The sequence below is a fragment of the Thalia democratica genome, chromosome 9 (genome assembly GCF_965202585.1).
Source record: "Thalia democratica chromosome 9, ktThaDemo2.hap1.1, whole genome shotgun sequence".
Classification (NCBI taxonomy): Eukaryota; Metazoa; Chordata; class Thaliacea; order Salpida; family Salpidae; genus Thalia; species Thalia democratica.
The window spans coordinates 13,102,694-13,115,053 of record NC_139173.1 but is presented as its reverse complement, the minus strand read 5'-3'; the positions used below and the strand labels follow the sequence as shown (position 1 = coordinate 13,115,053).

General features: G+C 25.3%; 1 protein-coding gene across 1 annotated transcript; it reads right to left on the bottom strand.

Moving 5' to 3' along the window:
* Positions 1-456: 456 nt before the first annotated feature.
* LOC145844171 (eukaryotic translation initiation factor 3 subunit G-like) lies at positions 457-9,451 on the bottom strand. Its single transcript, XM_082951540.1, has 7 exons — positions 9,350-9,451; positions 8,751-8,913; positions 7,756-7,887; positions 5,367-5,496; positions 3,969-4,073; positions 1,109-1,352; positions 457-730 (listed from the first exon to the last, which is right to left on the bottom strand). The coding sequence occupies exons 1-7, from the start codon at positions 9,364-9,366 to the stop codon at positions 712-714; spliced, it is 810 nt and encodes a 269-aa protein (XP_082807666.1). The 5' UTR covers positions 9,367-9,451; the 3' UTR covers positions 457-711.
* Positions 9,452-12,360: the final 2,909 nt, after the last annotated feature.

Genomic DNA, 12,360 nt, shown 5'->3' with positions numbered 1-12,360 from the left:
CATCTTCATCGTTAATTTACTAGATATGTGTCTGCAACGAAACAACTAAAGCTATGAGGTTATAGGGATACGTAAATTAATAACGTAATTTGTACTGAAATGTTTACAATTTCTATAATTCATAACGGTTCAAATGAAATTTTAGAATTATTACAAGTTTTATTCATAAATTTTATTTGTAACAATCACTTAACATTCCAAATACTAAATTTGCTTAAAAACGTCTTATGTTCAAATTTTAATAAATTAGTATGTAAAAATTTTGCTAAAAATAACTACAAATTTCGACAAAAACATGTTGATATCCAAATTAACAGCTATTTTAATGCTTCTTAAACAAATTAGTCTCGTACATTCATTTTTCTATATAAATTCGTAACTATAATTTAAAAGAATGACTAGACAAACATAACTATATTATTATATATAAGCATTACAATAAAAACATATCTTTTTTATATAACAAACAACTTTTTTTTAATATTTTATTTTAAATAATATTTTTTTTAAATTAATTCACCTATAATAACAAAATAATACCTAAAGAATTGAGTAATAATGCAAATATTTTTAAAACTAGTAGGTATCGAATTTAATATTTAAGAAATAAGCAAATAAAAATCTAAAATAAATTATTCACTTTTTGTTTGTATAGATTAAGTTTTATAATAAGTTTCAGCAAAAAGACTAGAAATAACTGTCTTGTTGTATTCAGTTTCTCACAGCAGGCCTGTAAAACAAAAAAAAAGTTAGAAATTAAAACTTTTTTTAGAATGAACTAAAAAACTGTTGTTCTTATTCAGAAGTATAATTCTGTTTAGTAAATTTTAACTATAGATACATTTAAATAGTAAATTTTGTAATACTTATATATTACAAAATAATAATAAAACAAATACTATAATATAAACGGACACTTTTTTGATTATGACAATGCTTAAATATCTACTTGATCAATAGTTAAATTTACAGTTATCAAAAAAAAAATTTAATCTTGTTTAGAATAAAAGTTAAAAACTATTTTTGTACCAACAATTTCATAAAACTCACAAATCAAGTTATCTATCAGTTGTATAGCTAATATGTAACTTATTAATAATAAACTCACTTGGCCCACTCGACGTTCAGGATGAGGCGATCGAAGGCGTACCTGTCCAATTTCTTCATGGCTCTCGTTGCGTCCTCACGGTTGTAGTAAGTAATGAAAGCAAATCCTTTCGACTGGCCAGTGTGCTTGTCCTTGGCCAAGAAAATTCTTCCGATCGGACCGAAAGGCTTGAACAAGTCTTGCAAGTCACATTCCTTTGTTTCTTCGGACAAGTTAGTCACGCGCAAAGTTGTTTGGTCATTATCTTAAATAAAAACATTACCAGTTTTGCTTTAATGAATGTCATGGATTTAAATACCCTTTCGACTAGTCTTACTTGTTTAATACTAACAAGAATTAAATAAACTTTCAAAAAAAAAAAGCAGTTTAGTTTCATAAATATCACAACTAGATTAACTTATTATATACTCAAAACTTATTTTTAATTTATTTTATTTTAAGTTAAACTAAAAACAGAATTTTCAAAATCTGCTTTCTACAAACTGCATGTAACAATTTAAAAATACTATTCCCTAAAGATCTTTAACAAATTGATTGATTCAAGATAAAAAGTAACATTTTTTGTTCATTTTTTTAAACTCAGAAAAAATTAACCTTTTATAACTTATCTTTCAAAAATTTTGTTTTGTATCAGAAATTTTTAGTTAATTGTTTGCAACTCCACACACTCAGAATATTATGAAGTCTTGAAAACTATGGTATGATTCAGTACAGCTCAGGATAACTCAGAATACTTTGAGTTTTTTATCTAAACTCAGGCTGACTCAAAATAGCTTTGTTTTTTTAACTTATGAAAGTTTTAAGACTTTTAAAAGTTTTAAGACTTTTAAAACTTTTTAGGTTTTTTAGGTAAGATTTTTTAAAGATTATGAATGAGTTCTAGTTAGTTTAAATGCATTTTTTGTTGCTTTATAACCAACTTTGTTAAAGAGCTCAGTTTTTATTAGTTTTGAAAAGATAAAAATTCTTTTTTTAAAGGAATTTAAAATGCTCATGATAATTCAGCACAGTTTTTAACTAACTCAGAGCAGTTTTTTGTGACTCAAAAAGTGGCAAGGCAACCCTGATATCTTTAAAGTTATATACGTAGTTTTACTGTCATTAAGTTTCGCGTTTCAAACTTGCAAGTCAACAGTTTTACACTATGTCTTGTGTTTTACATTTGTCATTTAATATGTTTTTTTTTTGACAACTTTTGAATTGTATTTAATTAAAGTTTAAAAATATGCAACAAGCTAAGTTCATCTTGCTTTAACTTTGTTATAATTCAATTTAATTTTCCAAGACTAATACCAAACCTACATTAAACAAGCAAGCAATCTATTATATGTATAACATTTCACTTTCTTTTACTCAAAAATACTTTTGTGTAATATATATAATGTGCAATGAGGTGCTGTTATCACTGTTGTATTGTATATTAAAAAGATTGATATTTTTTTTGTTAATAAAACAGATATTTTCGTGTCATTCAAGATATGTATTTTAATAGATATAAAGTTTACTGTAATTCATGAAAACTAACTTTTCAAAAGTAAGATTATATTTGTGGAAGTATAAGTAATTCTAACCAAGTTTTTTTTTTATGCTTTAACTTTGAAATGTATTTTCTAGAAGAGCAGCTTCGAATTTATTTTATATACAGGGTTGCCACTCGCATTTTCAAATTTTTTTCCAGGTTTTCTAAATTTCTTCCAGGTTTTTAAAAGTACACATTTTTGGGTCTATTTTTAGTTTAAGGTTAGAAACTGTGTTAAATAGTATAAAAACATTAAAAAGATACTGTAAAGCTACTTTGAATATGTTTTTTATAAAAAAAAATTTTGAAGAACAGAATTTTTTTATTTATATGATATATTTTTTTAGTCAAATCGAAATTTTACTATTGAACATGTGAAAATTGTTAAAATTCCAGATTTTTTAGTGAATTTTATTAAAATTCAAAAATTTTCCAGGTTTTTTTGCCTAAATTGGCTAATTCCAGGTTTTTCCAGGATTCAAGGTAAAATGGCAACCCTGTATATAATAAAATTAATTTATTTTTTGAATAGTTTTATATATATTTTTTTTTTTAAGTTTATTTAGCAAAGAGCAATAATAAAACAATTAGACTTAAGATTTCTCTTCCGGCCTCTTTAGTAATTGATTTGGAAAAAGTAAGAATAAACAGCAAAGCTTAAAAAAATTTACAAAACCATTATGATAATGGCTGCACAGGACATGCAAGCACAATAACTTTTTTTCTTTTGGAAGTTTTTCCAACAAACATACCAAAACTTGAAGTTTTAAAAATGAATTTTTAACATATTGACAACAAGACTTTTGTTTTAAAGGTATTTTTGTCAATAAAAGTATATGCAGCGGTGGTAAAATCATATATTAAAAACTATATTTCTTTAAAGTCCGGTAGAAGAAACTTATACATAATTGTTGTTTTTGTATTTTGTAAATAAACTTTTATACAGCCTAATTTATTTTTAATGATGTTTTTTAAGATTTTTGTGTTTAATTATAAAAATCATACAACACAGACAGTTTGGATTTTAAAAGTGACACAGTGATGCTAACTAGCCTAAATTAATTAGAGTAAAGTATTAATAACCGATAGCTTAGACTTAGTTGATGATTAAGTTTTAAAACTATAAAATGAATAAAAATAGGTTAATTGTTTCTAACACTTCAAACTATCTTGAGAAAGTTGCGAAACTCATGGAACAAAAAAAAAAGAGTGGGTGAAATAATTATTCTCTTATCATCAAGTGTAAAAGAACGTATAACTAAAACATATTAATCGTAAAAAAAACTATGAACATAGTGTTTAAACTAATACATTGAAAATAGGCTCATATATCATATTTACCTCTATGACTTCTACCAGAAAAGGTGGTTGATGGAGCTGCATTTCCTCGTCTGCTAGGCGGCACATACTTGCCATCTGATGTTGGTGGTGCACTCGAGTTATCGCCTGTGATTGTAAATAAGTTTTAACTTATTTAATAATTTCACATCAACTTAAAAGAAACATTTAAATATTTCTTGAAAATTGACCCATACATTTTTTTTTACTTATACATTTTCTAAATTTAAATTATTTACTAGATTTATTTATTAAATCTAAAAATCACTAAAATTAGGGTTATTTTGAAGACATTTTTTTAGAAGTTTATACTAATTTGTAAACTTTTATCTTAGCTATCACACACCATTGACAGCTTAATAAAAGTCTAAGTACATTTTGAAATTAAAAACAAGTCAAATACCTTCAGTATGGAAGGTGCAAGCTAAATGCAAAAAAAAATATTTCATTTAAAATATATCAACTACCACATCTTTTTACCTACATCTTAAAATTTTAACAATTCACTATTTTTATAAAATTCTTATTTATTTGCACACATGAACATTTGTCAATTTACAATTTTTTTTTTGAAAAAACAATCATGACAATATTATAATGAATATTTATTAAAAGTTTAAGTACAGTGGTCGGCAGCCTTTTGTAACTTGCAGCACATTTTAGAAAAAAGGCGTCGAGGGCCGCAGTTATTTAAAGACAAATATAGTAATTAGTAGAAATTACTATATTAAGCCAAAAATATAACAAAACAAGCAGTACAATAGCACCTTTAAAGAGTATTTATTTAATTAAGAGCCTAATTGTAAGTTTTATTGCAAAACTCTTTATTTTTATGCTTTTAAAAAAGTTTTTCTTTTTTCCTAAAAAAAGTCGCTCGCAAGCCGCATATTTTGGCTTTGAGAGCCGTATTTGCCCCGCGGGCCGCAGTTTGCCGACCCCTGTTTTAGTATCTAGCACAAAAACAAAAACTATATTAGACCTTTAGTTAAATTTTAGAAAAATAATTAAAAAGCAATATTATGTTTTATACCGAACTTACAACAAAACTAAGGAAACGTTTATAAATAATACTTTTGCTTAACAAAAAATTCATGCTTTTATATAATAGCCAATGTTGTTTTCCTATAAGAATAATGGCCTCACAGTCTTAACTAAAATTAATTCATTAGAATATTTATTGCTGAAGTTTTATAAAGAAAATGTTATAAATATTTACAAGTTTAGAATTTTTGTTAAAGTTTACTGTGCATAGTTTATAAGAAATAAAATAGTAGCTACTGTAAAAAAACAAAAACCTAATCATTTTATGTACAAATTTAATTTTAAATGTTATTCTCACTACAAATAATTGCACTCAAGTAATTTAGCAACAAAAAAATATATATATGTAACTGATCTCACCTCTATTGGTTTGAGTGTTTTTTAAGAAATTAACATATTGCATTTGCTGCCTAAGTTTAGACAAAGCTGAGTCGTCTTCAATTTGTACAATTTCATCGTGCTTCTGGGTGAGAAACTGCATGTTAACGTCCTAAAAAATAATTGAAAAATCGTTATACGGTAGACTCTCGCATCTTTACGCACTCGTGGCGTTACGCACTCTCGTTTAGTTACGCATTTTAGAATTGTAAAAAGTTCAATTTTTTTTTTATATTGCACATATTAGGTTTATTGTATATTTCTAGTTTAAAACATGTTTTATAACTTTAAAAACAAAAAATTTAATTCCTTAAATTCTTATGGCATGAAATTTCATTCCTCCCCAAAAATATATCTTTAATACAATGCAAGACAAGTTTATCCTTATGTGGGCAAAGGTCAACTTAAAAAAAGTTGTATTAACATAAACAGTTTTTATTAAACATTTTTCTTATATTTTTGTTTAAAAGAAGAAATCCATTACAGCACCAAATGCATATTTTTGTAAAGGGCTATAGAAACAAATTTTAATATAGACACTACACCATTTCTTAATTGTAAACAAATGCTTAATTATAAATAAAATTTGCTAAGTAGAATAGATATGTTAAGTATCAAATATTTCACATATAAATAAAGATAAAATCTACTTATTATTAAAATTAATAAAAATTTTCTACAAGTATTATTTTATAAAAATTTAAATATTTTTTTTTACATATGTATAGTTTTATATTTAGTTTTCATATTTATAAACAAAGAAAACAAATTGTTAAAAGTGGGAAAGTCCAAAGTCTGCTTTTAACTAGAAGCATAATCAAAAAACAGCCATTACAGTAAGTATATTTTGTACCTCTCGTATATTTACGATCTCTCGTATCTTTACACATTTTTTCTGTGGACACAATGTGCGTAAATAAGCGAGAGGTTACTGAAATGCATTTTACAAACATTTTTCAAGATCACCTTTTATTTCATGTTTATACGAACTGTATATCAGCAGTACTTTAATAAAGGTTGCCACAGATTGAGACGAAAAAATCTTGACTTTTAATTTAAAAAAACAATTCTTAATTATCGAAACTAGGATAAGTTTTCAATCTTATTTTAATACAGACTAAAACAACAGTTTTTTTTGCTGGATTTAATCATCTAACTTCCATTGAATTATATGTGTAAGATTGATGTTTATATCAAATTTCCTGACTTTTTTCAAAAACCTATATTTTTCTTGTCTTAGTGGCAACCTTGTTTAATAAAAAAACATAGTACATAATTCAAAACTTCAACATAACAATTCATGATTTGGTTTTTATTGTTTTGTGGGGAATACAACTTGTATGATAAGTTTTAAACTTAACTGATTATTTGTTGTTATCAAAGCTTAATTCTTAAATGTTTAAGCTAGTTTTGATACTGAAAAAATGTTTGTTATAGTATTTTGCTAATACTTAAAATTGATACATAATTATAAATCCTAAACTTAAAATAAATACAGTGATTGTTGATGTCATATCAGATTTAAAAAGCTTCACTTAAATTTAAATAAAAAACCTTGAATATTTTGTTCTTGTAAAGAAAAATGAATTGTACCTAAAATTTGTACTCCGACAAAACTTAGTACTTATATCTTATAGCTAAGTTTTAGTGTTGGGAATATCTCTACAGGGTTCGTGCGCGAAATTTTTTTCATTTAGCCTGACTGGGACCAATTTAGCCTGACATTTTTTCAAAGTAAGGAAAATCTCTTTTAGAAGTCATTTTAGATATTGATGGGTCTTAATTAGTACTATCATAGTCTCCGAATTCAACTAGCTTTATCTCAAAAACATTTTGAGCTTTAAAAATCTGCAAAAAGCAACTCATAGCTTAGTTACAACTCAATAAAATAAGACTAAATTGTGAAAAAGGTGATTGACCCCCCTATGCCCTTAACATAACAGATTCAGTGATAAGTTTTAAAATCAGTGTTATATCTATACTAGTGTAAAAATTTAATATACATTACTAAAGACAATTGTTCAATTTAATTAAGCACTAAGTAAAAACATTATAACCAGAAGATTTATATTAAAACAACGTGCATTGTCTTGTTTTATTAAAATTTAAAATGAAACGGTTACACGAGTATTGAATTTCAAACAAACAGCTAATTTATGTTCAAAATTCCAAGTTTTTTTTTTCAAAAAAAATTCTTAAGTTCCAGGTTTTTCTAGCCTGAATTGTCAAGTTCCAGGTTTTTTGGCAAACTTTATACAAACAAAATTTTATTCACAATTTTTGGTTTCAATATATATATTTTTTTAACTTTAAATATTTAAGTTGATGAAACTTATGAATTTTTAAAAAAATAAAATAAAATAAATCATACCTCAGAAACAAAAGTAGTTGCCTTGTTTATACCTTGGCCATCATTTTTTGAAGCACCAAACTTTGGTAAAGTTCTTCTCTTGGCAGCTGACTTTGATATCTTGGTCTTCTGAATCTTATATTTTCTTGTAACCTAAACATAAAATATCAAATACTAAGAAATTTTTTTAGTTTGATGATAACCCATGTTTATAACACATAATAATATAGTAAAGATAACTATTACATACAAAAAATGCAAAATTGTAAACAAAACTTAAATTATATCACACAAAATAATTTAGAAAAATTTAAATAACCATATTAACAGGGTTGCCATTCTTTTAGTAAAAAAAATTCTTGAGTTACCTTAAATTGTCCTGAGTCACCCTGAGTTTTTTTTTAAATCAATAAAAATCATATAAAACCCTTAAAAAAAAAACTATATTCTTTAAATCAATAAAAATCAATTCCTTTAATAAAATTAGTTATAAAATAACAAAATATTGAAGCTAAATCTGTTAAATATCTTTCAGTATCTGGAAAAAAAGCCTGATATTTTAAGAAAACTTAAAACTATATTGAGTTTTTTACAAAAAAATCATGAGTTTAAAAAACAACTTCAAAATACCTTGAGTTATTATGAGTATGCTAAATATGTGGCAACCCTGTATTAATTTACACTGAAACTTGAAGCAACTATGAAGACACTGATCTTAAAAAGAAGCAACACGTTTTTAAGTGTATCTTAAATCCTTTGAAAATTATATTTAAAGTTTTAAGAAGTATGAAGTTCTTAAATAACTTTTACAACTTATAAAGTTATGAAAAGTTTTATTGTTAAATTTTATAACTGTTTCAATTTTAAAAATTCATAAAAACTATGTTAAGTTAATTTCTGCTAGGCGTAACAAACAGTTATTAATTTATAGTTAATAGTTATGATATATATATATATATATAGTTAATAACATTAGTTAATTTACAAATAGTTATGATTATTATATCATTATGTACTTTAACTTTCTGGTTTTTTTCATTGTACTTATACTCAAGGACAGTTTTTATGTCTCCTTCTACAATTACTTCTGGCGGAGGCAAGCTTTCCTCATCATCTGAAGGTTCTCCCCAGTTTTTCTTAATTTTTTCATTTTCAGCTTGCTCTGCCCAGTTCATGACACTATTTTTTTGTTTAAAACTTAGTTGTTTCTAGTTAAGCAGACTGACATAATAAATGGTGAAAATTATTAAGAAAAAATGTCTTATTACAAAACACAATAAAAATAATGCTACAAACTATTTTTTTAATATTTGTAAAATCAAATAAAATTCAGATTTATTAGATTATAAATAAGTAAATTACAAAATGTTTTTATAATAATAACAACTTAAAATATAATTTCTTGGTTTGTAAAAAAACTATGATATAACTTTATATGTTCTAGTAAATTTCGCAGTTCACAGTTTAACATTTTAGTTATAACCTCACTTAGAAACTACGTTTATAGTTTTTTTTTTTTATATTGGCTCAATTTTTAAATAACTACTTATGTTGTTTAAATAGTTTTTTCATAAAAAAAGAAGGATAAAATTTAAGTAATGTATACAATACTAACCTTATTTTTTCTGGCATAATGTTTTTTGAAAAATTTGGTTCAATTTGATTAAACTATATCCACTGAAATTTATATTTAAAACAATAAAAATTTTAAAAAGACTAAAACTTCTAAATCTTCTTATTGAGATAGTAATTGGCTAAAATATTTAAAAAAAACAGTCAGAAAACTATCTGCTTGAGTAACTTCATGTGGCTAATGTTGGATAAAAGTAAAAAGAATTTTGAGATATAGCCGGTCAAAGTTGGAGGCAGCAATAGGATCCTTATGGGAGCTCAAACTAAACAGTAAAAATAGACTATTTCACTAAAAATCTATCTTTTCCTATGTTTTTTGAGATAACTACCTCAAAATTTCAGGAAGTGTTCCTTTATATATTTAGAAAATTCTGTCAGAAATATTTTTTTTAAATTAAAATATAAAAATTTTATAAAAAAAAAACAGTTTTATTTTGTTTTTTTGTAATAATCTTTTTTATTTTAATTTTTTTCAATTTTGTTGCAAAAGAATTTTCTAAATATATCAAGGAACACTTCCTGAAATTTTGAGGTAGTTATCTCAAAAACGTAGGAGAAGATAGATTTTTAGTGGAATAGTCTATTTTTGCCACTTTAGTTTTGCCTCCCATAAGGATCCTATTACTGCCTCTGACTTTAACCGGCTATATCTCAAAAATTATTTTGAATTTTTATAATTTGTAAAACACATCTTGTTGCTTAGTAAAAACTATATAAAATAAGATGAAATTTTGAAAAAAATGTTTTATCCCCCATACCCTTAATTCAGGCTGGTGAGAAAAAATTTATAAATTGCTCTGTATTTTTGGATTTGGCTAAAGTATTCAACAAGATTAATCATAAAATTCTATTATCTACACTTAAAAGTTATAATATAAAAGGTTCAATGATAAATTTACTAAAAGATTATTTAAAAGATAGAAGCCAATCAACTGTCATAAATAATGTTGTGTCTGAGCGTTAAATTATGAATGTGGAATACCACAAGGTTCTTGTTTGGGTCCTTTGTTGCTTCTTGTGTATATTAATGATATTTTTTCCTCTACTGAGATAAATATGAGATTGTTTGTTAATGATGCCTGCATGAGCTACCATCATAGTGATCATGAGTATTTAAATGAAATTATTAATAAGGAGCTGGTTAAATTTTTAAAATGGTTGCGCACTAATTAACTTTTTATTAATTATTCAAAAACAAAATATTTGCTTTTAATATAACTTCAAAAAATTATGAATTTATTCTTAAGGTTAATGGTTTTCTTATTAAGCAGAGTGATAGTATAAAATACTTAGGTGTGGTTTTGGATGATAAGCTGAATTGGAAGAAACATTGGAGTTCTCTGAAATTGAAATTGTCTAGGAGTTGTTATGTTTTGTAAAAATTGATATATTATTTGGACACATTTACATTTAAAATGGTATATTATAGTTTGTTTTTTCCGCATATCAAATATTGTATATCTGCTTGGGGTGGTGCTGCTGACTGTTACTTAAAACCAATTGTTTGTATGCAAAAAGGAGTGATCAGGTATGTTTGTCGTGTGCCTGCCTTGACCACAACAAACCCTTTGTTTAAAAAAACTGGTGTGCTCAAATAAAGGATGTGTATAAATTGAAATTTGTAAATTAATGTGTAATACTATAACAGGGTTTGATATAGAGCACAATAGATTTACACTTGCTAGCTCTGTTCACACACACAACACAAGAATTTCAAATAAAATGAATTTTATAACTGAAAGACTTAGATCAAGACTTGGCCTAAACTGCTTAAGGTATTTGTCCCTGAAACTTTCAAAAACTTACAAAAAAAAATCAATTTAGATATAAAACAAGTTTTGTTAACTACAAGGAGTAGATCTAGAGTGCCTCTGCATGCATGTTTTGTTTGTGTTGAAATTTGATTCATGTTATATGGGCATCAGATTGTGATGTGTGGGTCTTTACTTTATGAATGTCCTGGTAATGAAATAGTGATTGTTTTAAATTATTGAAACAAATTTTGTTTATTGTTAATTTATTTCATTTGTTATCATTTTGTTACTGTGTTAGATTTAAGATAGTTCATTTAATTTATTCAATTTTTTAATTTATATTAATAGAATAAGAGGTAAAAGTATAAAGTTAATACTGATTTATTATTTTTGATTTTATCTTTTGGTTTTGTTTTTATTTTGAGTTTTATGAAAGGTTAAAACTAACTAATTGATAAAATACTTACTATTTCATTTGATTTTAGAGTTGATATATATATTTTTTTAATTATAAGATGTAACTTAAAAGGCATTAAATCCTGGAGATCCTGATAAGTTAAGCTTATCAGATTATATACCACAGATGTTTTTGTGTCAAAACTTTATTACAACTAGTAGGAATAAACGAGGCTGAAGTTTGATAGACATTTAAATAAAATATTTTTAACACATTCAAATTTTTTACTTACAGTCATTACCGCACTTTAATACCGCTCGTACTTACATTACAACAATGTAACTCTAGAACCTTGTTCCATGTGCGTAGAACTACGTCATCAACTAAGTAAATAAACTTTTTACTATAAAAAATAAAATATTTATGGTACGCCGAAAAATATCGAATTTATTATTAAAAAAATAGACGAAGCTTAGTAAACACTCTTTAAAACCGCTCGTACTTACATTAGAACAATGAAACTCTATAACCTTGTTCCATGTGCGTAGAACTACGTCTTAAAAAAAAAATTAACTTTCTACTGAAAAAAATAAAATATTTATGGTACGCCGAAAAATATCGAATTTATTATTAAAAAAATAGACGAAGCTTAGTAAACACTCTTTAAAACCGCTCGTACTTACATTAGAACAATGAAACTCTATAACCTTGTTCCATGTGCGTAGAACTACGTCATCAGAAAAAAAATTAACTTTCTACTGAAAAAAATAAAATATTTATGGTACGCCGAAAAATATCGAATTTATTATTAAAAAAATAGACGAAGCTTAGTAAACACTCTTT